Source organism: Pomacea canaliculata, linkage group LG5 (assembly GCF_003073045.1).
Source record: "Pomacea canaliculata isolate SZHN2017 linkage group LG5, ASM307304v1, whole genome shotgun sequence".
NCBI lineage: Eukaryota > Metazoa > Mollusca > Gastropoda > Architaenioglossa > Ampullariidae > Pomacea > Pomacea canaliculata.
Window position 1 is genome coordinate 32,411,425 of NC_037594.1, and position 24,364 is coordinate 32,435,788.

Genomic DNA, 24,364 nt, shown 5'->3' on the forward strand with positions numbered 1-24,364 from the left:
TTCCGGATACTCGTCTGACGCAAGCGCTGTTGAGTCTGTCACACGTGCTGGGCGCTAGGGGGCACCTTACATTTTGACAACGAAGTGTGTCCGAACCTTCAAGTTAAAACCGTGACAAAATTAAATACCTCCATCTTCAAAATGGCCACGGTGCAAAAGAATGTGAGTATCATCCCCGAATGTTTTTGTTAGGTATTAATTTAACTCAAATCTAAATGTGAAATCTATTCCAAATTTCAATGGCAGTTACACAACAGTTAACCTACGACGCTTATGTAAAACTTGAAGTTTTAACTGGTAAATTAGTATTTGTGCAGTGTCATATTTATGAATCCTTTTGGCAAAAGCATACAATTGATTTGTTGAGATTGTTTAGTTCGCAGTTTTTGTGTTTGTAGTTAGTGTAGAAGACATTTACCGAATATTGTACAGTATCAGTGATTAGATGATGACATTTGTACGGCGATTGCAAGTTGAGTGGCCACCCCTAAAACATAGATTGTGCATTGATTAACCCTACGAGCACTTTAAGAAGGGAACGGGATAAGCAATAACATAAGCAATATCTTATAATAATAACCGAGGAAGAGATTGTGTAAATGTATACTGTTAAGACTTATATCAGGAATACACATTTAAAGATTCAAAGCTTGCAACATACCATGTATATTCTGTGAATTAGAAACATAAGTTATGGAATAAAGAATACGTGTAGTCTCTTTTGTATAAATACATTTTGAATAAGAAAAATATAATTATCTGACAAAATTCAGTAAACCCATTAAAAGGTAACAACAATGAACTTGGCTGTTAATGCAGGTGTCTTTGGTGGGTCTCATTTTGAGAAGAAGCTGGCTCCAAAAGAGATATAGGTGAGTGGAATATAGTTTATTTCTTCTTATCATTTTTCATTAAGTTTGTGATATTAAATGTTTAAATTATTTATTGTGAGAATTTAACCATTCTGGCCCAGATAAACTTAGGAATTGAAAAATTATTTAAAGTTTGTCTTCTTTCCAAATCAATGATTCACCTTTTCTAAAATGTTAAAGCAGCTGCTTTACACTAGTTCTTCTTTATTTGGCAACACATGCACTAAATTTAGGCATACTTCTTTGTGGAATTTGGGGCATGGACTGTTAGACTTCCTTGCAGAGAATGCTAGCTTCGTTGTAAATAATCATGACCACCAGTGATTTGCTGTGTGGTTGTCATGGATACTCAAGTCTTTGTAAGTTCCTGAGGTTTCTGGTATTTTGCAGGTCTGACAAAGTCAAGGGTCATGTCGTAGGCATTGACCTTGGGACCACCAATTCTTGTGTAGCAGTCATGGAGGGCAAACAGCCAAAAGTCCTCGAGAATGCTGAAGGCTCTCGCACTACTCCATCAGTAGTTGCTTTCACAAAAGATGGAGAACGCTTGGTTGGTATGCCAGCTAAAAGACAGGCTGTCACAAATGCCCAGAACACACTTTCAGCAACAAAGCGATTGATTGGACGGCGGTTTGATGATCCAGAGGTGCAGAAAGACATGTAAGTCTAAAGACAGCTGGAGGGGATGGTTAGTTGTGGGTTGGGTGGGGAAGAAAGAGTACAGTTTAGAAATGGCTTTTGAAATGCTACTTTATTCTTGAAGGTAGAAGGATGAGGTAAGATATCCTTATGTGAGCCACCCCAAAAATTTAGGTCTTGTATGTTTATTATAAAAATCCAGTTGGAATAGGCTTTCGTAACTTTCAGATCACGTAGAGCTGAAATTATGTGGTTTTATTGGGTTGTAGATAGATGGTAAAGGATTAAAAAAAGTTGAACCACTAGAAGATTTTCAAGAACAGTTTGGTGAAGAATTCCTCAAGTATAGTGGTGTATATACAGTATCTTAAATCTGTCTGGCTACAGGAAAAATGTGTCCTACAAAATTGTCCGGGCATCTAATGGGGATGCTTGGGTAGAGGCGCAAGGCAAAGTTTATTCACCCAGCCAAGTAGGAGCCTTTGTTCTCATGAAGATGAAAGAAACTGCAGGTAAGTGAAGGCAAAGTTGTGGTCAGATAGCTTGTGGTGGCGTAAATTAATCTTCTGTTACTATATTAGAATCACCCCTCCCCCCCCTTTTTTTTTTGTTTGTTGTCTCTCTGTGTTTTCAGTGTTCATGAATGCAGGCAGAGAAGGTGCTTAAGGTCTTGTGAGTTCCATGGCTATATTATGCCATCGTTTCCTGGTAAGATAGATGTAGTCTGGTGGCGCAATGGCTAGCATCGGTCACCAAAGCAGCAAGGATTGGGTGTCATGGGTTGATATTTCATTTCGGGCACGCTGTTATCTCTGCATGTGGCATCTGTCTACAGGGCTGGCTGTTTTGCCATGATATTATATAATTGCTGGCTCAGTGTAAAATGCCTATTCACCCCTCCTCCTGTCAAAGACATTCTAGGCAGTAAACAGCCACAGTCCAGGTCCTTAATCTCTTCTTCTTCTTCTTCTTCTTCGTCGATCACTCAAATGGACACGCCTGCCTCCTGCACAAATGATGCTGTGTGCCGCAGGTCCTCCAGGCTGCAGTGTAGCTTCCTCAATACTGGCGTCTCATCAGTCCAAATGCGGTGCCTGAGTTCTTCGTGCATGGGACATTCTTGCAGTAGATGTGCTGTTGTCTGACTGCCTGTCTGGCACGGGCACTGGTCTGTCTGGCCGATCCGGAGCTTGGTGTAAAGGTGGTGATTGAGACGGTTGTGGCCTGTCCTCAGCCTGAAAATAATGACCTGCTCAGCTCTTGTAAGCAGGTAGTATGGGTCGTTTCGGTTGAAACGTGGGTGCTGCTGCGGCCACTTGTTGTGCTGTTTGGCCTTGATGATGGTTTTGGTCCTTAATCTTATTTGTTATCTACCTTTCAGCTTCTTGTTACTTGTCATCATTAGTATTTGACACAGTATTTGAGTCTGATACAACATTCTTTCCTTGATCTTCTCAGTTATATTTTGTAAAGTTTAATATGCATGTTTAGTTTTTTGTGATGTGACTAGATTCTTTTGTAATTTGGATAATGACACTGAAAGAGACTGCAGTTTTGCTTTAATTTTCATCTTTGAGTTGTTGGCAGACATTTTTTTTCCTGGTAATTTGAAGGATTTGTTGAATAAATTGGGGTCACAATTGGTGACAATATTTAAAAATTCTATCACATATCCTATTTCTTTTAAGTAAAATAATGAAAGCGGACGTAGTTTTAATCATTCTACAATTATAATATTTGTGAATGTTTCAGAGAACTATTTGGGCACCAAAGTTAAAAATGCTGTGATCACAGTCCCAGCTTACTTTAATGACTCACAGAGACAGGTTGGTATTGTTCAGAGACTATGTATTTAACAATTATAAAATACTTATTGTGAAAATCTTTAAAATCTAAGAAATCCTAAATAATAAACCTTGAAAGTAAGTGAAAGATGAGTATTTCCATTAGTCCTGCTATTGATGTTGTGAGTGCTTAAACTACTGCTGACCATAATTAATGTCTGTTGCTGCAGGCCACAAAGGATGCTGGTCAGATTGCTGGTTTGAATGTGCTACGAGTTATCAATGAACCAACAGCCGCAGCCCTTGCTTATGGCATGGATAAATCTGATGACAAAGTGTGAGTTTCAGTGACCACTTTTCCTCCCATTTTGTGGCTGCGTAGGCTTTTTTATATATATATATAAACAAATGTTGCCATCTTCTTGATTCTCCCCAAGGTCATTGTGTTACTGCAGTACACCATCTTTAGTCAGGAAAAGATTTTGTTTTGAATACCAGACTTACTAAAATAAAACATTTTCTGAAAATGTATTACAAAAAACAAGGATGTGCCTTTTAGCATTGAAGAGTGTAGGAAAAGGTAAAATCTGTGATAGGTTGGCATGTAAATAACTTTGTCAAGCCAATAGCAAATGGGAGAGCTTTTAACTGATAATGTTGTAAGGTTCATAGTTTTACATTAGTTTTGCAAACACAAGTTTAAGAGGCATCTTAATGCTGCTCGGTACAGATCAGGAGAAATCCGTATACTTATCTGGGACTCGGGAAGGAGCTATTCACACAGATTTTGGAACTTGCATTGTTTGAAAAAGAGTCTTTAAAGATATTGAGAGGGCTGTTTTAGAGAAAAAATGCATAAAAACTATGTTGCAATAAAATGAAAACATATAAGTCTGTTTTAATTTTTGGAAAATTTGTATCACAACAGGTTAATTAGACAAAATCTCTGTTTGTAGTATTGCAGTATTTGATCTCGGAGGTGGAACATTTGATATTTCCATTCTGGAGATTCAGAAAGGTGTTTTTGAAGTGAAGTCTACAAATGGAGACACATTCCTTGGTGGAGAAGATTTTGATAATGCTCTAGTTAATTTCCTTGCTGCAGAGTTCAAGAAAGAGGTGAGGAATCTTTACTATGTTTAGTTTTATCGTATAAAGTGGGTGAACCATATTTGCTTGACCAGTTTTCCTGTATTGTAAAGATTGTAATACTGTCCAGTCATCCCAGATTCACTTTTTCTCTGTTTGCACTCAAGACTTTAAAGCATGAGAGTGGTATTCATGATCTAATTTTAAATGTTGATTCGATTTGCAGTAAAATAGTTATGTATGGAGCAAGTGCATTTGTAAGGGTTTGTGAATCCTTTTTGCAGCAAGGTCTTGACATTACAAAAGACCCCATGGCAATGCAGAGACTACGTGAAGCCGCTGAAAAAGCAAAATGTGAACTTTCCTCATCTCTTCAGGTATGTAATTTTCATTGAAAATCAGTTCTTTCTTCAGTCCATTTAGAAATTAACTTAGCATGGCTTAGATCACAATTGGCTGCAGTGTAGTGTATCTTTTTTCTTGGGATTAAATAACTATCTAAATTTTGAATATTTTCAGATGTTTGTTTTGTTTTTTTTTTTTTTTTTTTTTTTTTTTTTTTTGGTTTTATCAAAGAACAGATATTTATAAAAAACCTATGTGTTTTTCTTGAATTTCAGACTGACATAAATTTGCCGTATCTCACAATGGATGCCAGTGGGCCCAAACACATGAACCTGAAACTTACACGAGCAAAGTTTGAATCCATAGTTGATTCATTAGTGAAACGAACAGTTGGACCTTGCCAGAAAGCCTTACAAGATGCAGAAATTAAAAAGTCAGATATTGGAGAAGTCATTCTGGTTGGTGGCATGACTCGAATGCCAAAGGTAAAGAAGCTTGATCATGAAAATTGGGTTTCCTACCCTGTCCTTTCTCTCTGTTGTCATGCTGCTATAATAAGTCTACATAAAATGTTTGATTGAGACACAATTGTTTCCTTTTAGCAGAATATTAAGACCGTATATTGGTACAGGTCACTGCATTATTCAAATTGGTTTTCAATAACAGGTGCAAACCACAGTGCAGGATTTGTTTGGCCGACAACCAAGTAAAGCTGTTAACCCAGACGAAGCTGTTGCTATTGGTGCTGCCATTCAGGTAAGCTGTTAGACAAGAACTTATGCAACACACTTTTCATTTTCCTTTAGTAGCTGGTTACTTTGGACATGGAGAGGTGTATTAATAGCTGTTATATCTTGCAGTCAGACACATTTTTGTCTTAATTTCCAGCATTTCATTTGTGGATAAGACAATGTACAAAAGACGTGTTACCTTTGATGTGTGCAGGGAGGTGTGTTAGCAGGTGATGTAACAGATGTGCTACTTTTGGATGTGACACCACTGTCCCTAGGAATTGAGACGCTTGGTGGTGTTTTCACTAAACTCATAAATCGCAACACTACCATCCCCACGAAAAAGTCTCAGGTCTTTTCAACTGCTGCTGATGGACAAACTCAGGTTGAAATTAAAGTTCACCAAGGAGAGCGAGAGATGGCAGCTGACAACAAGTTGTTGGGACAGTTCACTCTGGTGAGATTGTATGGATTAGCACATGCATGTGTAGGATAGCTAAAGAACCACTGAATGTGATACATGACGGGAATGACAAATTGATTTACCCCATGTTTTATTTTTGCTGTGTTTGCGAGGTCTTTTCAATTACATTCTTACCTAACATCTATGGTTACCAATTGATGTTGATGGTATTCACTCATGCTGTGATGTTCATATTTTTCGTCATCATATTCTTTGCTGATGACAGCTTTTTAAAAAAGAAATCTGAGCATGAGTCAACAAGCTTGGCTTGTATTTTGCAAGGGTGCTGGTGAATCAAGGGGGCAGTTGGCACCCGCTCCTCAACCTCTCCTTTTTTTACCTTTGACAAATCTATATGCTGTTGACTAATATTTATCTGCACCAGGCTTGGGCACGCTGTTTTTTCTCTGCACGTAGCTTCTGTTTACATGGCTGGCTGCCTTCCCGGGATATAACCTTAGTTGCTAGCTCAGCGTAAAACACTGATTTCTCCTCTTGTGCGTGTGTAGGGTTTATCACTGTTACAGCTTACCAGTGATGTGTATATCCCATAAGAGATTTGAGTAGCATTGGTTCCTTAAGTTTGGGGAGTCATTACACTGTTTTGATACAATGAACTCTGTATTTTAGGTTGGAATTCCTCCTGCTCCACGAGGTGTGCCACAGATTGAGGTTACATTTGACATTGATGCTAACGGTATTGTCAATGTTTCTGCTCGTGATAAGGGAACTGGCAAAGAACAACAGAGTGAGTTTTTACTTCTTTTATTTATGATTGTGTGAATATATGGTTACATGCATGTTTGTTTTTAACTCGTGACAACTACCAGCCCATCACCACCAAAGGTCTACAAGACCATAGTAATTTTTTAATTATTCCAAACTCTGTACTCAGCCTATAAAATAAAACAAAAATATTCTGAAGTTCTTATATATTGATAACAAATTTTATCATATCCTAGCTGTGCGCTGTTACTTTTTTTTAATGGTTACATTTGTCTATTGTATTTTAGTTGTAATCCAGTCATCTGGTGGACTGTCGAAGGATGAGATTGAAAACATGGTCAGGAATGCTGAGAAGCATGCTGAAGAAGACAGAAAGAAGAAGGTAGTGAATAAGGCATCCACTTCTGTTGATACATTTATACAGCTACTCAGAGGTCTGTATGCGTGAATGGGAGGGTGATGTATCAAGTTTACAAGCCATGGCGGTAACAAATCTGGGGTTGACCTGAACATCCACTACTTCTCCACTTGTAGCTATGACTCTCTAGTTAGGCGTATCTGCCAGAGAGGCCTGCTGAAATAACAAATTTTTTTCGAATGCTTATAACAAAGAACCTTTGTAACAAGGATTTTGCTTGCAATTATATTTTTGTAATATCAGACGATTTCTTGCATTTCAAGACTACTTTTATTCATCTTGTGCAAGGAACAGCTATGATCTGAAATACAGACTTGCTATGTAGACTGCTGTAGACTTTTCCTTTGACGAAGGGGATTGTCATGTTCTTTTTTCTTATTCCCATAGGAACTGGTGGAGGTTGTGAACCAGGCAGATGGCATTGTCCATGACACAGAAAGCAAAATGGAGGAGTTTAAAAGCCAGCTTCCACAGGAAGAGGTAAACATTTGATTTAAACAAAGTGAAGAATGTAGAAAGAAACAGAAAATGCAGTTTTGCTTTATTTGATAATAGGCATGAAAATTCTAGGCAGGAAAGTATGTTACAAGATTTGTATGTACATTGTTAAAGATGCATTTGTCTGGGTAAATGCCACAAAAGCTCTTGGACTTTGTGCTCTGGTCGTCATGCTGTGATGCTCATATTTTTCGTCATCATATCAATTGCTGATGACAATTTTATTTTTATCTGAGCATGATGCTGTCTAAAACAGTAGGGGGTTAATGTTTCCCTGAATGCCATTTCATATATTTTTTTCTTCCTTTTAGTGTGATAAACTCCGCACAAAGATTGCAGACGTCAAGCAGATTTTGGCTAACAAAGACCAGGAAACCCCTGAAAAAATCCGACAAGTTACATCTGAACTGCAGCAAGCTTCATTAAAGCTGTTTGAGATGGCATACAAAAAGGTGGGTAAAACAGTGAACATAATTTAGACATGAATTGTTCGCCAACTGATTTCATGCCAAAAGTAAATTAGCTTCCACAAAAAAATGTCATAGTTTAGTTAATTCCTTGTTGCTCCTTTGAGGACTTTGTGCTCTGTAGCTTGTGAAGAAATTGTTTAGCTTACTGACATAAATACTTCGTTTTGTATTCATCAACAGTACAGGCCATTCCCGTCCTAAAATATCTTAGTTTTTGAAGTACCCACATGCATGACATGAGCACCTTGGTTTAAAATGTTTCCAGATGGCAGCTGAACGAGAGGGAGGCAGCAGCAGTAGCAGCAGCAGCGATGCTAACCGTGAAGAAAGCTCCAAAACTGACAAAAATTAAAAAAGTGGCACGTTTTTATGGATCACTATGTGTTAGCCTGAGGATCTGAAAGGTGTAGAAAAATAATTTTGTGCAATTATTATAATTGCTGTCATTATAGCAGAAAATTATATTTGATCAAAATGTGAATGCTTTTGCTTTGTCATGCTGCAGAGTGCTAGAGATTATAGACTATGTGTATCAGTCTCCCAGTGTGCCATGCAGGTGTGTGATGTAAAGAAAAGTAATGTCTTGAATTTTAGTCATTTATGTTTATCACTAGGCAATTATAATCAGAACTCTAATAGCCACTTGAAGAGCTACAAGTGAAACGAAGAGCCTGACTAGCCTTTAAAGTTATCGAGGTAAAAGTAAACATTTTTGTACAAGTTGACCATTATCGATCGTATATGTAGCTATTGTGATTAATGCTTTGTTGATGAGTGAATACAAGTTTCTTGGTTCATCTTACTTTTTGATGCTGTTGAAAGGCATCGAATGTTCAAATTTGTTACTTAGCATGCTGTTCATACAAAATGGGAGTGAAAGGGTTCTGTTAGTAGCTCATTTCTGCATTCATTGTGTAGAAATCGACACCAGCATATACAGTTAACGTACTTGTGATGTCATTCCTCGGCTCATTAAGCGTGGACAAAGGATGCTTGTAGAGTGAAAGGTACATACATCATTAAATGTCTAACTCTGGCAGTGTTGTGTATAGTTTTTTTTCTGGAGATTGGTCCCCTTCATGTGCAGATTTTTCTGATGTTTGCTGAATGCATGCTTAGATCTTTTGTTCTTTTTGTATGGCATGTCTGTTTTTCTTTTTCTTGCACTTTGACACTTTAATATTTCTATTAAGGCTTAGTGTTTCGTGGCATAAGTTGTAGAAATGCTAAGATTTTTTTGACCGTACATATCCTCGATAATTCTGATAAGGGGCACTTGAAATCAAATTTGTTTGAAACATTTAACATTACTTATACTGAATTACAGTGTTGGTTAGCACTTTCACAAAGATGCACTACACATGAAAAAAAAAAAAAGGAAACCAACCTCAAGTAGATAGATGTGGTAAAAAAATTTAATGCCATGTGTTTAACAAGATTCTTAGTTAGGTACTTAGTGGGTATTTTACATTTTGGGGGAGGACTATGCAATTGTTTAAGGAACCATGTCTAGTGCACACCACATTCTCATCCATACACATTACTTCACAGGGAACATATTCATATGTACTCCTTTATTAGGATTTATCCACTGAATAATTGAGTCCTGCAACCAGGATCTCTAAATTATCCGACCTTACTTTAATTATATGCTTGTACAAATATGCTCAGCTGTTCGGATCTATTAGTCACTACCCCATAAGTCAACAAAGCATGGTGTTAAGATCTTTGCTCACACTAAGTTCACAACAATTTCATTTTCCTGACCCCATTGCTCTATGGCATTTATCAGGCTGCAGTGGATAGTAAGTACAAGATGGTTATCATTCATGGTTTTCTTACCTCTCCCACATACCTTCTTTTAAAAATTATTATTAATTTGGATAACAAAAGAAAGTGAAATGTGAAAGTTTTTGCCTCAAACTTAATGGTGTTGCTGAGCAAAACACAAATGAGGTCTTGTGATAGTTTAATTTTAGAAAAATGCAGACCCACTATTTTCTGCTTGTGGCAGGTAAATGATCCTACAAACAGTTGTAAAAGGAAATTATACAAATTGGAACAAGACTGCATTAATAAAAATTTGCACATAATCATGTAAATACAATACCCATAATCACTTGTTGGTAACAAGACAAAATAATGCCCATTTTTAGCGATTAGTGGGTCTTTTAAATGTGGCAACTCTCTGATCAGTAGAGTGAAAGCTCGCAATATGCAAGTCATCTGCAATCTAAGTTTGCCCATGAAATGCCAAGGCATAAGCTACCCATCTTCCCTTACATTTGACATTTAAAAAAATGTGAAAACACTTGAACAGATTAGTTTGGACAACAATTTATCATTGTGAGACGTAAAATGAACTATGTTGCATCTGATTTTTTGATTTAGGAAATTTATGGGTATTAGTCACATAAAATGATGTCCAATTTTTTAAAAAAAGTTTCCACAAACATCCTTGAGATGTTCTTCAGTTTATATGTACACCGTTAAAAAATACAATTTTGCTTTTTTATTTTATTTAGGTAAAGTATTATAAAAGCAATTTTCAAAATTTATATGCCATCAAGGATGGAAGAAGTGTCGGTCAATTTGATGCAGACATAAATAGTTTAGTCCTTGTTACTCCTTGAGGAGCATAGGGCCACGCAGCCATGAATAATGCAGCAGTTTTGAGGGGGTTGTTTTCTTTAGAAGAATTTTATTAGCCTGCATTCACAACACAGAAAACAATATCGACTAAACAAATCAGATCTGCAGTTTCTTTGGGACTCCCACCTGCAGCATCAACTCAAATTTTTTTACATAATACCAAATACAAACATACTCCAAAATGACTATTATTGAAGCATCAGCAGCTGGGTATCAAAAGCTTAATTTATAGGGAAAAATATCTGAGATGAAAAATGAAGTTCCATGAAGCCAGCCCACTGAAATCAATGCACTGAACTGCCAGGACTAGATAGTGGTCTAGATCTTGATATGGCACGTATTTCTGTCACATGGTACACAAAACATCCTCTGGGGTTTTTGCAAGCTTCCTGTCAACTTTTTGCCCCTAATAGGGAATCACTTTCAACAAGCTGAACTTTAGAAATTATCGATGGACTCTGATTTTATTCTTCATTTAGTACAGTTGTTAATTCTTTTATAGCTTATATGTTATTTGTTTTGCTGTCCATGTTTGTTCTTGTTCTTAAGAGCATACTCCTTAGTAGTGGCAGTATGCACTTTAAAAAGTTTTGCATTTATTATTATTACACTGAGACCTTTTTTTCCTGCAAGTCCCAAAATATGATATAAAAGTAAATCTAAGCACCTGTTATAATTTTTTTAAATTACTTTTCTTAATTGCAAAGTGTAAAGCCAAGAGATAAAACATTCCCTCCCCCCAAAAAACCAAAACTAAAAAATCTACCTCATAAAGGATTGTCTGCAAGCAAATACAATTACACATAAGAACATAGTTCGTGTAGGACACATCAACAACAGTTAAAAAAAAAGTCTCTGTCAACACAGCAGAGTTCCCTTGCGAACAATTGGGGACTGGTTGTCAACTTTGAAAAGGTGCATCTGAATATTATAGAAAAATAACTCTGAATTCTTTGCTACACCAATTAAGTATTGGTGACTTTCATTTTCACATTTACATTTTTTGAAATGTACCTAAAAAATTTCTTTGACAAGGACAGAAGCAGCACAACTAAGTAGAAACGATGACACCCCTTCTTCAGCAGTGCAGTTATGTGTTTATTCACACTTCCTTATACTCAAATGGCTATCTTTTGCAAATTATATTGAACCAAAGCATCAGGAAATGTGATGTACTAGTAATCTTCATTAAGTAGAGTTGAAATATGTACACTTCACATCCCACCCCCTTGACCATCCACATAAATCCATGCTAATCTCAGTGACCACATTAGTTCTTGCTTAACATTTTTTTAAAAATGAAACGATATGTCAAACATGTTCACAAAATTACAGATCTTCAAAATGAACAACTTGGTTTCCACTTTTGAAATTAATGGTATTAAAAACATTTATTGCTAACATTCTTGAGCTAGCTGTATGTGTCCTCAAGTTACGGAGGTCGAACTGATTTAATCTTGAAAGAATCCCACTTTCACTACCCTCCCTACTACCAACTCAATTAGTTTATCATTATAGTCATCATTGCCTTACCCACCCGGCCCAGCAAAAAAGGTGATCAGCTTTATCATCACATCAACACTTGAGATACGGAGCAGTTTTATCAGTACATCCAATCAAGCCAATTCCCTGCCTGTTTATTCTGAAAGTGGTCAGTTCCCTCATTTTGAGCATCTCAAGATTTTTACGTGGTGTGCACATCCAAATCATACTTCCTTCTATGTAAGGGCAGACCTACTTATGTTGTCCGAGTTTTTGATACACAGTTCAAGTTTTTTTCAACAGTCACAAGCTTGCACTCTTGGCAACCCTCTAGACAACTAAAGCAGTGGACGTAATCACTGCGCCTTGGTGCATGAAGCGTAAAATCATGGTCATGGCTGTTGCAGGATACCAGGCTGTTCTTAACTTTATTCCACTTTCAACATGTTGCTGTACTGCTCCTGGGGCTTTTTCTTCCAGGCCTCCTTTGCCTGCATCCTCTTAAGCTGTCCATCCCTGCCAACAAATAATCCAGTAAGAATATGCATCTTTAAACATGAATTCATTTACAAAGGCAACCCAATTTACACAAACCATTTCCTGAATCAAATGATAATCCTGACATCATCAATACCCCATGACAAAAAATTGTAGCATCCGTAATCAAAGGTCTAATGTTTTAACAAAAATGTTCTAAACACTACCATGCTGACTGACATTTTAACAATAATAACAAGGATTTATATAGCACCTTTCCAAAAAAGTTTTGCTCAGAGCACTTCACATAAATGATAAATAGACTAGATCATAACCATGCACCCATATTCTAATATGACAGACATACTCCTACTACAGACACCACTCATACACAAAGCAAATATAGACGTGTTATGCACGCTCAAGGTCACATTAAAGTCATTCTGAAAAGATGTGTCTTAAGTTTGGACTTAAAGGTGCTAAGAGAATAAGAGTGACAAAGGCTGATGGGTAATCCATTTCAAGTTGATGGGGCTTGGTAGAAAAAAGACCATCGTCTACACATCTTTGTCTTGTGGGACTTGCAGAAGCCTGGTGTCAGAAGTCAAGCGAAGAGGCCATGTGCATAGATGGGCGTGAGTTCAGAGAGGTACCAAGGACTGGTGTCAGAAACAGCAGAATAAGTCAAAGTGGAAAGTTTGTAGGCTATACAGTCCGTGATTGGCACCCAGTGACGACAGCAAATGATAGGTGAAATATGTTTGTATCTAAATGGTCTACAGATGAGGCAAGCAGCGTTATTCTGGATCCTTTGAAGTCTGTCAAGAAGATACTTGGGAATTCCAGCTAAAAGAGAATTGCAATAGCATGCCTTCCCCTAAAAAGTGACATTGTTTACCAATCTAGGTCCACTAGGCCTCCTTGCTGTGCAATCTCTCTTTTCACACGGTTGGCAAACTCTACAGCATCTTCTCTTTCCTGTTAACAAAGTAAGGTCATCATATTGTCATTCATGTGAATAGGCAAAAAATATATCTGTTATCTATGAAAGTATTTTCTGGCATAAAATTTTTGTTTTCAATATTTAATATGACCCCAGTGAAACTGATATCATTTTTTATGACAGAACAATAAGGCAGAAAAATTATTCATAAAATAAAACTCAAGATCTACCCCATCAAGTCTGAAAAATCTAAGTCCAGCATTTATGGCAAATTATATCTCTTCCAAATACTTCAAAGATCAGAAAATACTCACCGTTTTGACCATAGGCTGCAGGTACCAGATGTCACAGACAAGGGCCCAGCTGGTCAAAATATTAAATAGATGACTCACCATCCCATGTTTGCTGCTGTCCCAAAAGGCATCACCAAACCTGAGATCATACTGTCAGTAAATATTTCTTCATTATTTTTCTTGATGGATTTGCAACTCCTCTCTCCTCTGTGCTACTCTCTCTAATAACACACATTTACAAATAGGAAGCTCTTCTACGTGTATAACATTAACATCCGCTGCTGTGTCATGTACTGATCAAATCTCACAAATCACTGAAATAAGGGACTAATGCTGCAGCTTTCAATATTACTAATCTGCCCCATAAGTTTGGTTGGAAGTATCCCCACAAGGCAAATTTTCAATATTTTGGAAACTGAAACAATCTTTTTTATTCAATGAACGTAAGAGATATACAACTAAAGTTAGTTAAAAGCTCATAATTTCTATATTCTTAAAAAAATACGTAAAATATGATTTGAAATGGCATTTTAGCTGCCAGAAGCCAATGAACATTCCTTGTCAATGCATCAAACAGTGAATACAAAGCTTAAAAACTTCTGGAAGTAGATTCATGTGATCCATGTTTACAGAGACTGTTCTATGGTTTTAAAAATGGCCCAGGACTCCATTCAATTAAACACTCCTGCTCAGTTGGCATCACATCAAAGAATTTGTAGACTGAGCCTCATGAAATCCCCTTCATGTCTGCTTAAGAATGGTGACAATTCGCAATTTCAACTGATCTTGTTTTTCCAGTTTTCTGCCACAAAATTTAGAGCTTGTAGGTGGGCAACAGCTGGTCGAATTAAAAGCTATCCAATCTTTTATTGGCTTTAGCTGCCTGGTTTTAAGTGAGTGATGAGAAGGCCAATAGCTATTTTCTAGCTGCTATACTATGCTTTTAAATATTCAACCAGCAAAGACAACCAGACTCAAACTATACACCGTATAACAAAGTTCTGAGGGAATCTCTTAAGTTCACACCCTAGATTACCTCTATATTGTATGACAATCCTACAGTTGTTGACAATTTTATAACAGTACACTTTTCACAATAAAAGGCTGGCAAAAATTTTTTGTAACTGATGTTATAAACAGCTGAACTACTGTGCCAGCATTTACTCTGTAATCACTATTAAATTTGAAATCTTGCAATATGTTCAGCATAATAAAACAAAAATTACAGATAAGGGTTAAAAGGAAAATCAGAAACAAACAGCTCGTTACCTTGATAGCCACTGGATATATTGTTGTTGCCACTTCAAAGCTTCCCTTTTTGAACATCATTACTGATGTATTGTTTATGCAAGTTCCTGATAGATAATACTGTTTTTAATTATGTATACAAAATGCATAAATCATATACTACCACATAAATAAGAAATATGTATGGGTGCTATACATGTTTATATATAAACTAAGCAGTCCACTTAAAAGCTTCAAGTTATCCGTATTTCAGATACAGAAGATTATGGTGTGTTCAACTGATAAACCCATCATTTATAAGCTTTGCTCTGATCATAAATGTCCTGGGTTCAGCTTTCATCTGTTCTTTCTCTGAATGTGGCACCTGTTAACAGGATTGACTGCCTTGCCATGATAAAGCCTTAACTGCTGGCTCAGTGTAAAACACCAATTTCTCCCTTGATCATAAATGTTCTAATATCTAGTCCTGTTAGAATTCAATGGGTCGTGTAACATAAAAGCATGGTCAAACTATCAGCCCATAATCTGGATCCAGAGGGTATGCATATTAGTAGAGAGCACTGTATATTGCTTTCAATACAAAAATCTGCAGATGTTATTAAAGAAAAGAACTCTATGCCTACTCAAGCATATGGCAAAATCACTGAAGTCTGACATTTTAAGAACTTCTCACCTTCTGGAAATATTAGCATTGGAAGCTTGCTAGCATCTTGAACATGTTCCTTCAATCTGCAAATAGTTTCAACTGAGTGATAAATGGACTGAATGAATACAAATGCAAAATTTTTATATAACATGCAGCTATGACAGAGAATGTTGGGATAGACATAGTATGGCCATTGTGTTCAGTGCATCATACTGCAATGAGTGGAGCAATGATTTTTTTCAGCTGAAGCATAAGCAGCTAAAGGTCTTTACAGGCCAGTAGAATGTATCCAAGAAAAGAACATCACTATACTTCAGTGGTTTTTCAGACAGCACGATTTAAATGACCACCCAATTGACCAGTCTCTTGCACTGATACAGTATGGCAGCAAAGATGAAGCCCCTCAATAGTTGTAATAAGGTTAATATGACTTTCAAATTCATACAGGTAATATCACCATTAAAAACTTTGCCTTTTATCATACAGGAAATGGGCAACATTTGAAGATCCATTGACCAACATAGTACTTTTCAATGACTATCAAAGTGTTACTGATAAAGTAACACGATCATAGCTTTACGCAAATGAATAACTAACCTTTTGGCCACAAGATGCCTGTCTTTCATCTCTGATCTTTCAAACCAAACATGGGCAGTGGCCCGTCCCATAGCTCGCTGCAACACCCCTAGGAGCCCTCCTTGAGCCTGACCAACCTGCACAAAAACTCAGTAATATACCCTGTCCAGTTTTCATTCATCATTTTCTGGAAAACACAGATGGTTTAGAAAAAAAGGACATACACTTACCTAAGAAATCACTGCTGCAAAATCTGATGTTAACAAGTTTTAAAAAATAAAATCACCTACCATTGCATAGCAATTGTCACAGGAAAGCACAATGACGTCAATCGGTGATGTATGATTTGCTACAACAATTCCATTTTTTGCTTTATTCTGCCTGAAAGACAACAGAAAGCCTCCTAATTTGATGCTAAACAGTGAGGGCAATGGAAGCCAATAATTCATAAAGTTTGTCAACTTTACATTAAGAAAAATAATGAAAATATTTAAGCAGTGTTTGAAGTAAATTCCTATAAAAGTAAAAAAAATATAGACTATTAAATATGTAGCACCATGCTCTTCATGCATAAATCACATACATTTGGCAATGGTTGATAAAGATCATTAAGAGGTTTTGATTTTCAATAACTGGCACAAAGTTGTGCTTTACTAGAATTTCTATTTGCTAGGTGTTTTTTTTTCAAAAGTGAGAGAAAGAGTGTGTGTGTGTGAATGAGAAAGATGAGTCCTATTTAGCATAAACCCATTCCTTGCCAGAGAATACAGAGGTAAGTATTGCAACAAAAGTACTGACTCATTGTGAAAGGTGATAACAGCAGAGCAGGACCTAGCCAATAAGCGAAAACACATCAGTGTTGCATACTGGTTCAAACATCTCTTGAATCTGCAAACAACAAATTTATTGGTATATAGATACAAAAATTAGCCCCATGTCAAGTTTAATGTCCTGAACCTAAGAAACAAAGGAAAAGGAAAATAAGTATTATAGTGTGAAAACAATGAATGTGTGAATATGCTTATGTAAAATAGTGCTGAGCAAATTGTGAGACTTAAGGATACCTGATTCATGATTGAGATGCCCTAATCTCATTTCAATGTTATCAGTTAAATTGTTTTTTGGTATACAATTATTTAGGCATGTAAAATAAAGGTTAATGATAATCAAATTGTGGCTTACATCAATTGCAAATTAGTACTAGATTTATTCATCTTCTGAGCAAAGGTTGCTTATCATGCGATTACTGAGAAGCTAATTTGGTTTTGTGATGGTAAATTAATAAATTATTAATCACTGGCACTCACCTGCTTGGAGGAAGGTAACCAATGAAAGCAGTTGACACAATAAGCCACAAAATTCCTATGATAGCCAGTGCAAGCCTAAAAAACACAAAAATGCATAAATGAAAAAAAGCCAGAAGCAAAATATTTCAATTGTTTGGAACGTTCACTTTGCTATTGATGAAGTTATGTTGTTTCATGATTTTTCACATATTAGTGATAATTTGTGTCGGTGTAAGTGAAGAAAGACTAAAGAAAGGAAGCATTTTCTACACTGCATTTACTTCTGTACAGAAATAGGAGAGGATCTTAAGAGTCCTGAATTAAAACTAGTAATGTACAATGTATCTGTCTGAAATTTCAACGTAAAGGCATGCTTAACTTTGTCCATCCTGTTTTAATTCAGTCGAAAATATATGTTTTAAAATTATTTAAGAAAAAAGTAATGTGAATCAGTTGTTGATGCCAATAAAATGTGATAATAAAGTGTGGTGTGAAAAGCCTTTTAATATAAGGATTTTATGTCCCAAAATAGCCCTTTGTATTAACACACATTTCGCATTTATTTTCAGGCAGATATTACACCTAAGTGCTGTTTGTCTTTAAGTTAATACTTAAGGTAATCAAAGTGGTGACCTGGAACAAATGACAAGATCTCCAGGATATAATTCAATGTACAAATTAAAAAATTTCTTCTAAACAATAAAAAATATTATTCATCTCATGCCAATGTTAGATTAATTTTCTAAGTTCAAGATTTTATTTTAATCATAAAATTTACCTGAAGGGAAACAGCAGCACATAGCGCACAAAAAATCCAATGCACCACAATACTGTAAGGCGAATGTTTCTGAAATGCATCAAAGATGTGAGTACAGATTTTAAGTTTAACTTTAAAAAACAAACAAACAAACAAACAAACAAACATCAGCATGCAAGCAGATGATGTAAATGATAAACTAAATCATGGCGGTTCACCTATACCTGAAGAAGCCTATGCGACAAAATAAAGAAATGCTTTTGACTACCAATCTCACTACATCTGCGTAACAGCTCAGTTCGACACATTAATGCAAAAAAGAATTTTTTTTTTTTAACTTCTTCTGTTCTGGGTAGTCATTGGATGAAAAATCTGTAGTTTCTGTTGCCATTAAAATGTGTAATAGGTGATGGTAATGCCACAGTTAAAATTCTGAAACAGAAACTGTACACTGTCCTACTGAATTCTTAACGTTGCTAGAATCCTTACTTGGTTAGAGGGTATCCTTTGTTGCTTCTTGTGAGAAGATTCCAAGATTCCAGCTCTAAACATTACATTAAGGCTAAATTAGAATCACCATGCAGCCAAATCTGCTCAATTCTTCAACCACAAGATGGCTTTTACTTTTCAAAAACTGGCATAAAGTTGTAAAGTTGCATAAATGATGCCAATTAAGAAAATGGCAATGGGCAATTTCACAGAAAACTGTCAACATTTAAAGTGCCATACTCAACCACTAACCAAAAGAAGGCATGTACAACTTCCCAAAGCATTTAACATGAGACAAAATGCCACATAAATGCCAACTGTTGGTTTATTCTTGACAAATCCCCAAGAGTTTTACTTCAGGAGGCATTTAACATTTTGTAAAATCTTACCATGAGCATTGAACCGTTTGGTGACGTCATCTTCAATAATAGCCTGGGGAAGCAACACTGTGTATATGTATTATTTAAAACAACAAAACATGTTCTACAAAGAAATGTAGCTGAAGCAGGGAGAGGAAGAAGCACTTTCGTCTAACTCCAACGAAGCAGTGAGAACAAACATCAAAGAATTAGAATGAATGAGTATAAAGTCATTAAGCTTAGTAGATTAAAATGCAATTTTAATAGATTCTTTTACATTAACATTCCTTCTATTCTTTAGAAACTGTTAAATACATTATTGAGAAATATGTAACTTAACTCAGGTAAAATATTCTGATTATTCATTCTCTGAATAATCATTCTTTTATTAGTTTGGCTTGAATTTGAAAGATAAACTTTTGATTAGCCATAATCAGTAAAATAAGTATCAATTGATCATTCCTTCCAAGAATGTTATGGATAATAAAATTGTCTTTACCTCTATACCACATTTGGAGAAGTGACAAATATCAGAAAGTTCAAAATTTTTCTTTAATGGTTCCCACTCTGGACGGGTCAGCCCTTGGGAGACGGATATTGCAAAGTCTCGCTTGATCACATGACCTAGCAAGAATTAAAAAAAAAAGAGATAAATACCTGTAATTTTAACTATAGATACAAGTCTTAGATAATCAAATTTTAAAATATTTTCATGCAGTTATGTTTCTCTTGACTTGAGTGTGTTGACAAAAGCTCCCGTCAAGAGTCAATGTAATGTTCTCAGTTCCTTCAATTTTTACATGAACTTTTCTGGGTACCTAATAGTTCAAACAAATGTAATACCCATAACAGGTCCTTCAACCATTTCTTTTCTAAAGGCCACAGTGTAAGTGAACATGATTAAGGTATGTGAAAGTGGAACCTTTATTTCCCTTGTAAATCATGTGCTCCCTCCTGACGAGCGGCTGAGGTGGAAGAATTTTCCAGTCATAGGTCTGACAGACCTTGTACTAGTGACCTGCTCCACAGCACTAACCCTAAGACTACGTACACTACCTTTCCAAAGAAGCATACCCATCTGACATGTGCGTCATCAAATCCGATAAAACTAAACAGTCAACAGGATCCAAATACAGCATGCAAGAGTCCCACTAAAGTTATTACATAACCAATAGCAATAAAACAGCTGCATGACAAAGACAGCAGGAGATTAGACATGTCTCATGTGTTTGGGTAAGAGTGGGAAGGGTGGGGGGGTGAAGCTCACAAAATTTCAATACAAGTTCTGAATAAAGATTGGTTCAATTGATCACAGCAGGAATAACTCAAATAGTAATAATTATTGAGAAAGCAATGTTTAAATTCAAAGCAACTGTTACCAAACTGAAATTTACCAGTTTCCCCAATGCTGCTTTCTGTTTCAATGATTTGTTCTTGATTGACCTTCTCCTCCTCTATGTCACTCTCTTCATCTTCTTCATTTTCCTGTTGGTCTACAAGCTTTGTGCCAATATACTGTAATAAAGAAAATGTAACATTTTCTTTAAAATACTTCTTAAAGGATTGTTTACAAAAAATAACTTAAAACAATCATATTATTATTAACCATTTGAAAGGACATAACAAGAGGACAAATAACACACTTAAGCTTGAAATTGAAGGATAGTTCTATACCTGTACCAAGTCATTTCCACCTTTAGACCATTTCTTCCACTAATGGTCTCTGCAGCTTATTGTTTATCTTGACAATATTATCTAAGTTGCTTCATTTTACAGGATTTCTCCATTTCTCTTGAAATACAACCTTTCCCCTGACATAGAGACAATGCAATCTTCACATTTTCTCATCAATGAGATATAAGCTTTGTTGCTGCTTTTTTTTCTGCTTAGATTTTGTATCTGTATAAATATAATGAGAAGTGTTTTTCCTGCTTCTTGCTCCATGAATTTTCTCGACTACTTGTGATCTCTAATGCTTTCTCAGTTTTAAGAACTGATGACCACATGCCCTAGAAATTATTATTATTATTATGTCGCTGTTTTATACAGTGCTTCATTAAATGGTGGGGCAAGACACTATATAAACCAACATCTTTTATTATTACTACACTGCAATCATCATCAGAGTGTTAGAAGGTTCGTATTCTATTTAGAATTATCCACAAAGCATTCACGCCTGTTTTGGGTGATTGTGAACAGGACAACCAATCCAGTCTTTGATGTTTGTAAGCCAAATCGTCTGGCCACCATGGTGTAGACCACCCCTTAAAGGACAGTCTTCAACAAGGTACTGCACCAGGTCACATGACCAAACCAGACCAGCTTATGCTACTTGACTGTTGCAAGTAGAGGTTTCTGAAGTCGTCCAAGTGTGGCAACTGTTCTCTGTTATTGGTTTTATATTTTCTGTGCAAGAACCTGAACAGCCTCCTCAAGCAGTTATTCTCAAATGCCTGGATTCTCCTCTTCGTACAAGCAAGCTGAGTCCATGTTTCACATTTGTAAAGCAGGATTGGTACTATGAAGGAATTGTACATATTATACTTAGTAAATATGTTATGATTGCACCAGACCCTGTCCAGCCTAGCCATTGCTACTGCTACTGTTGTAATCCTGATGAGGATATCTTTTGTGGAGCTGCCATCTTTTGGAAATTACCTCTGAGCCATACCATTTTCATGTAGATCTCTGCTTTGCTGTTGGCAATGACCATGACTTTGCTCTTATCAGTGCTAGTCTCCATTCCATATGCATTTGAACTGTCAGTCTACTGGTTAAGATCTTGCATTTCTTTGTTAGTACTTGCTAACAGATCTGTTGTCCACTAAGCATAGGCTGCAAAATCGGACTTCCACTGATGGATATGGAAGTAAGGCAGTTGAGGAGGGTTTCATACATGATATTAAACAGTACAGGTGATAGAGAGCACCTATAGGGTACATTTACTTTCACGCAAAATCATGCTCCCATTTGGCTATCCAGCAGCACTGAGCTCACTGAGCTATCATACAGCGCTTTGATCACTTGCACCCTTCCAACAATATTAGTAGCTTATTCAAACTCTTCTTTCAGGAAGTCTGACGGTTTAGCAGCTGGTGCGAAAGTTTTTATCTATGGGTCATTTTACTATCTTACCCAGTTTATATGTTAATAGTCCCAGAATATTCTCCTACAATTTATTCTTTATTGCTATTATTGGCATAAAATAAGCTTGACCATTTAACATAATATGCAAACCTAAAGGCTAAGTTGCTTTCTTCTTAGCTTGCAGACCTACAGCATAACTTGAGGAATACACATACTGCAGAATAACATCTGATCATTACAAAGAATACTGTTCTTGATACAAATAACATTATGAATGTGCATGTATTATGTATACACCAAGGTTCCTTCTGGAATTACTGTTTTGAGAACCATAGATGTTAAAGTATTTCATCAAAAATAAGGGAAATAAACAGTTGTAATATCAGTAAGTTCATTCTTATACTAACAAGATTTTTAGACCCATTATATTATTTATAATGGTTTTTATATACAAAAATAGTAAGCAATGTAGAATCATTTAAACACTTTTGAATTGTTACCTTGCTTGAAACAGTAGGAAAAAAAGCACAAAATATGTAACTTTACTCCTAACCTCTGGCACTCCCTCCACCCACCCACCCCCCAAAAAATAACTCCATGAATTTTATAAGAGGGAAAAGTGGCAGAGCTTTGGGAACAAACTACTGAGATGTGGCCAGCAGTGGTGGACCCACTCGACCATGCACATGCAGGCTGCGGGACCCTATTATAAAAATGAAAGATACAAGGGTTGGGTGAGGGTTTCAGATTAGGGTATTAGCTGGGCAAAACCAGGGCTGCAGAGACCCAGCATGGGTTACGGGGTAGACAATCTCTCCAGGCCCTTGTAATTGTAAATTATTTTCCCAGCATATAATATGCTTACAATTCACTTGTCAATATCTTCATTTCATTCAGTAACATAATAGAGACAACAAACATTAAAACAAGCGGTTAGTAAATGAGAAAAACAATGACATTAAAGGGTCAAACTTGTATTACCCTACTCCATAGAAAAAAATCTTCAAAGTGAGGAATGTTATGTCAACCTTTCTTTAAAAGAAAAAGAAAAGGAAAAGAAGGAAAAAATCCATTAAGGCAAAACCCTCTTCACAGCTGCGGGGGCCCGGGAACACCAGACCCACCACTGGTCACTAGGCCTGGGCAAAACAATGTCACTATTTCTATAACTTTTCTCCCTGCTCCATCTGCATATAGCACAACTTAGGTTGAATAGGTCCTCCACTGCTGGCCCCAGTATGGCAAATGTGTTCTAAGTTTAATTTTTTGAAAAACTGGCACAACCTGCTTATATGCAATAACTGGAACAAATCAATATGGAGCATATCAAAATAAGCAAATGTGATTGAATCCTGACTTAACTGGATAAGCAGTTACGCAAAAATTTGGCGATTTCACCTCCATCTGTGACTTCTTTACACACAAAATACTCCTTTCTTCCAGTCGAAAACGTCTGCTTTCTTTTGTGAAAACGCGCACTTGTTTAAAATCTACATCACGTTTTGTCGACACAAATGAATACACTCTTATGAACCTTTATGCAATATCTTTTTAAAAGTATTTGTAACATAAAACTGCCTTTATTTAATTCCAATCATCTTCCTCGTCCCAATCATTCTAAGACCAACATGTACCCCCCCTCCCCACGTGTCGTCTGCTTGAAGAACTTACCTCAAAGACTCTCAACAACAAAGCCACATATCTGCGGCGTATTCCCAGTGATTTTCCAACTGATGCAAGAGCTATAGTGATCAGAAGAAGGATTAAAACTGGAAGAAATAAAAATGATAGCAAAGTTATTAACAGCTGCTCGGTTAAAAACACCATTTTCAACAAACTGTCATACATTTATGCATGCCGCTGTTTCTCGAGCTGTTCTCAAAATGGTAGGGTTGCAAAGGTCAATGTCAAGGCTTTTTATTTAGATACGGGAATGTTAGTACAATAATACAATAAATGTCCATCTTCCAAATTAAATTTTAAAAACAATAACAAATAATTCTAAAGAGAAAATAACACGTCTGCTAATTAAAA

At 36.3% G+C, this 24,364-nt stretch overlaps 2 protein-coding genes across 2 annotated transcripts; one reads left to right on the forward strand and one right to left on the reverse strand.

Moving 5' to 3' along the window:
- Positions 1–26: 26 nt before the first annotated feature.
- Positions 27–9,074, forward strand: LOC112563716 (stress-70 protein, mitochondrial-like). Its single transcript, XM_025237983.1, has 16 exons — positions 27–162; positions 820–872; positions 1,263–1,532; positions 1,899–2,023; positions 3,264–3,337; positions 3,526–3,632; positions 4,252–4,414; positions 4,669–4,761; positions 5,005–5,214; positions 5,396–5,485; positions 5,675–5,917; positions 6,554–6,671; positions 6,937–7,031; positions 7,455–7,547; positions 7,877–8,017; positions 8,301–9,074. Exons 1-16 carry the CDS (start codon positions 142–144, stop codon positions 8,385–8,387), a joined length of 1,983 nt encoding a protein of 660 aa, XP_025093768.1. The 5' UTR covers positions 27–141; the 3' UTR covers positions 8,388–9,074.
- Positions 9,075–9,434: 360 nt separating this feature from the next.
- LOC112563721 (glycerol-3-phosphate acyltransferase 3-like) lies at positions 9,435–24,267 on the reverse strand. The gene is made up of 15 exons (XM_025237988.1): positions 24,002–24,267; positions 20,638–20,758; positions 19,743–19,867; positions 19,274–19,316; positions 18,885–18,939; positions 18,417–18,485; positions 17,660–17,734; positions 17,151–17,240; positions 16,643–16,733; positions 16,374–16,489; positions 15,804–15,859; positions 15,152–15,237; positions 13,904–14,032; positions 13,545–13,624; positions 9,435–12,685 (listed from the first exon to the last, which is right to left on the reverse strand). Exons 1-15 carry the CDS (start codon positions 24,176–24,178, stop codon positions 12,598–12,600), a joined length of 1,401 nt encoding a protein of 466 aa, XP_025093773.1. The 5' UTR covers positions 24,179–24,267; the 3' UTR covers positions 9,435–12,597.
- Positions 24,268–24,364: the final 97 nt, after the last annotated feature.

What these genes read in the sequence shown, in the direction of transcription:
- LOC112563721 (XM_025237988.1), bottom strand. Translation starts at nt 24,178, where the DNA reads ATGTATGACAGTTTGTTGAAAATGGTGTTTTTAACCGAGCAGCTGTTA. An exon ending in AAGCAGCATTGGGGAAACTG is followed by an intron (nt 19,868 to 20,637) that starts GTAAATTTCAGT and finishes AATTCTTGCTAG; the next exon opens with GTCATGTGATCAAGCGAGAC. An exon ending in AATGCTAATATTTCCAGAAG is followed by an intron (nt 15,238 to 15,803) that starts GTGAGAAGTTCT and finishes ATTATCTATCAG; the next exon opens with GAACTTGCATAAACAATACA.
- LOC112563716 (XM_025237983.1), top strand. Translation starts at nt 142, where the DNA reads ATGGCCACGGTGCAAAAGAAT. An exon ending in TTAATGACTCACAGAGACAG is followed by an intron (nt 3,338 to 3,525) that starts GTTGGTATTGTT and finishes CTGTTGCTGCAG; the next exon opens with GCCACAAAGGATGCTGGTCA. An exon ending in GATAAATCTGATGACAAAGT is followed by an intron (nt 3,633 to 4,251) that starts GTGAGTTTCAGT and finishes CTCTGTTTGTAG; the next exon opens with TATTGCAGTATTTGATCTCG.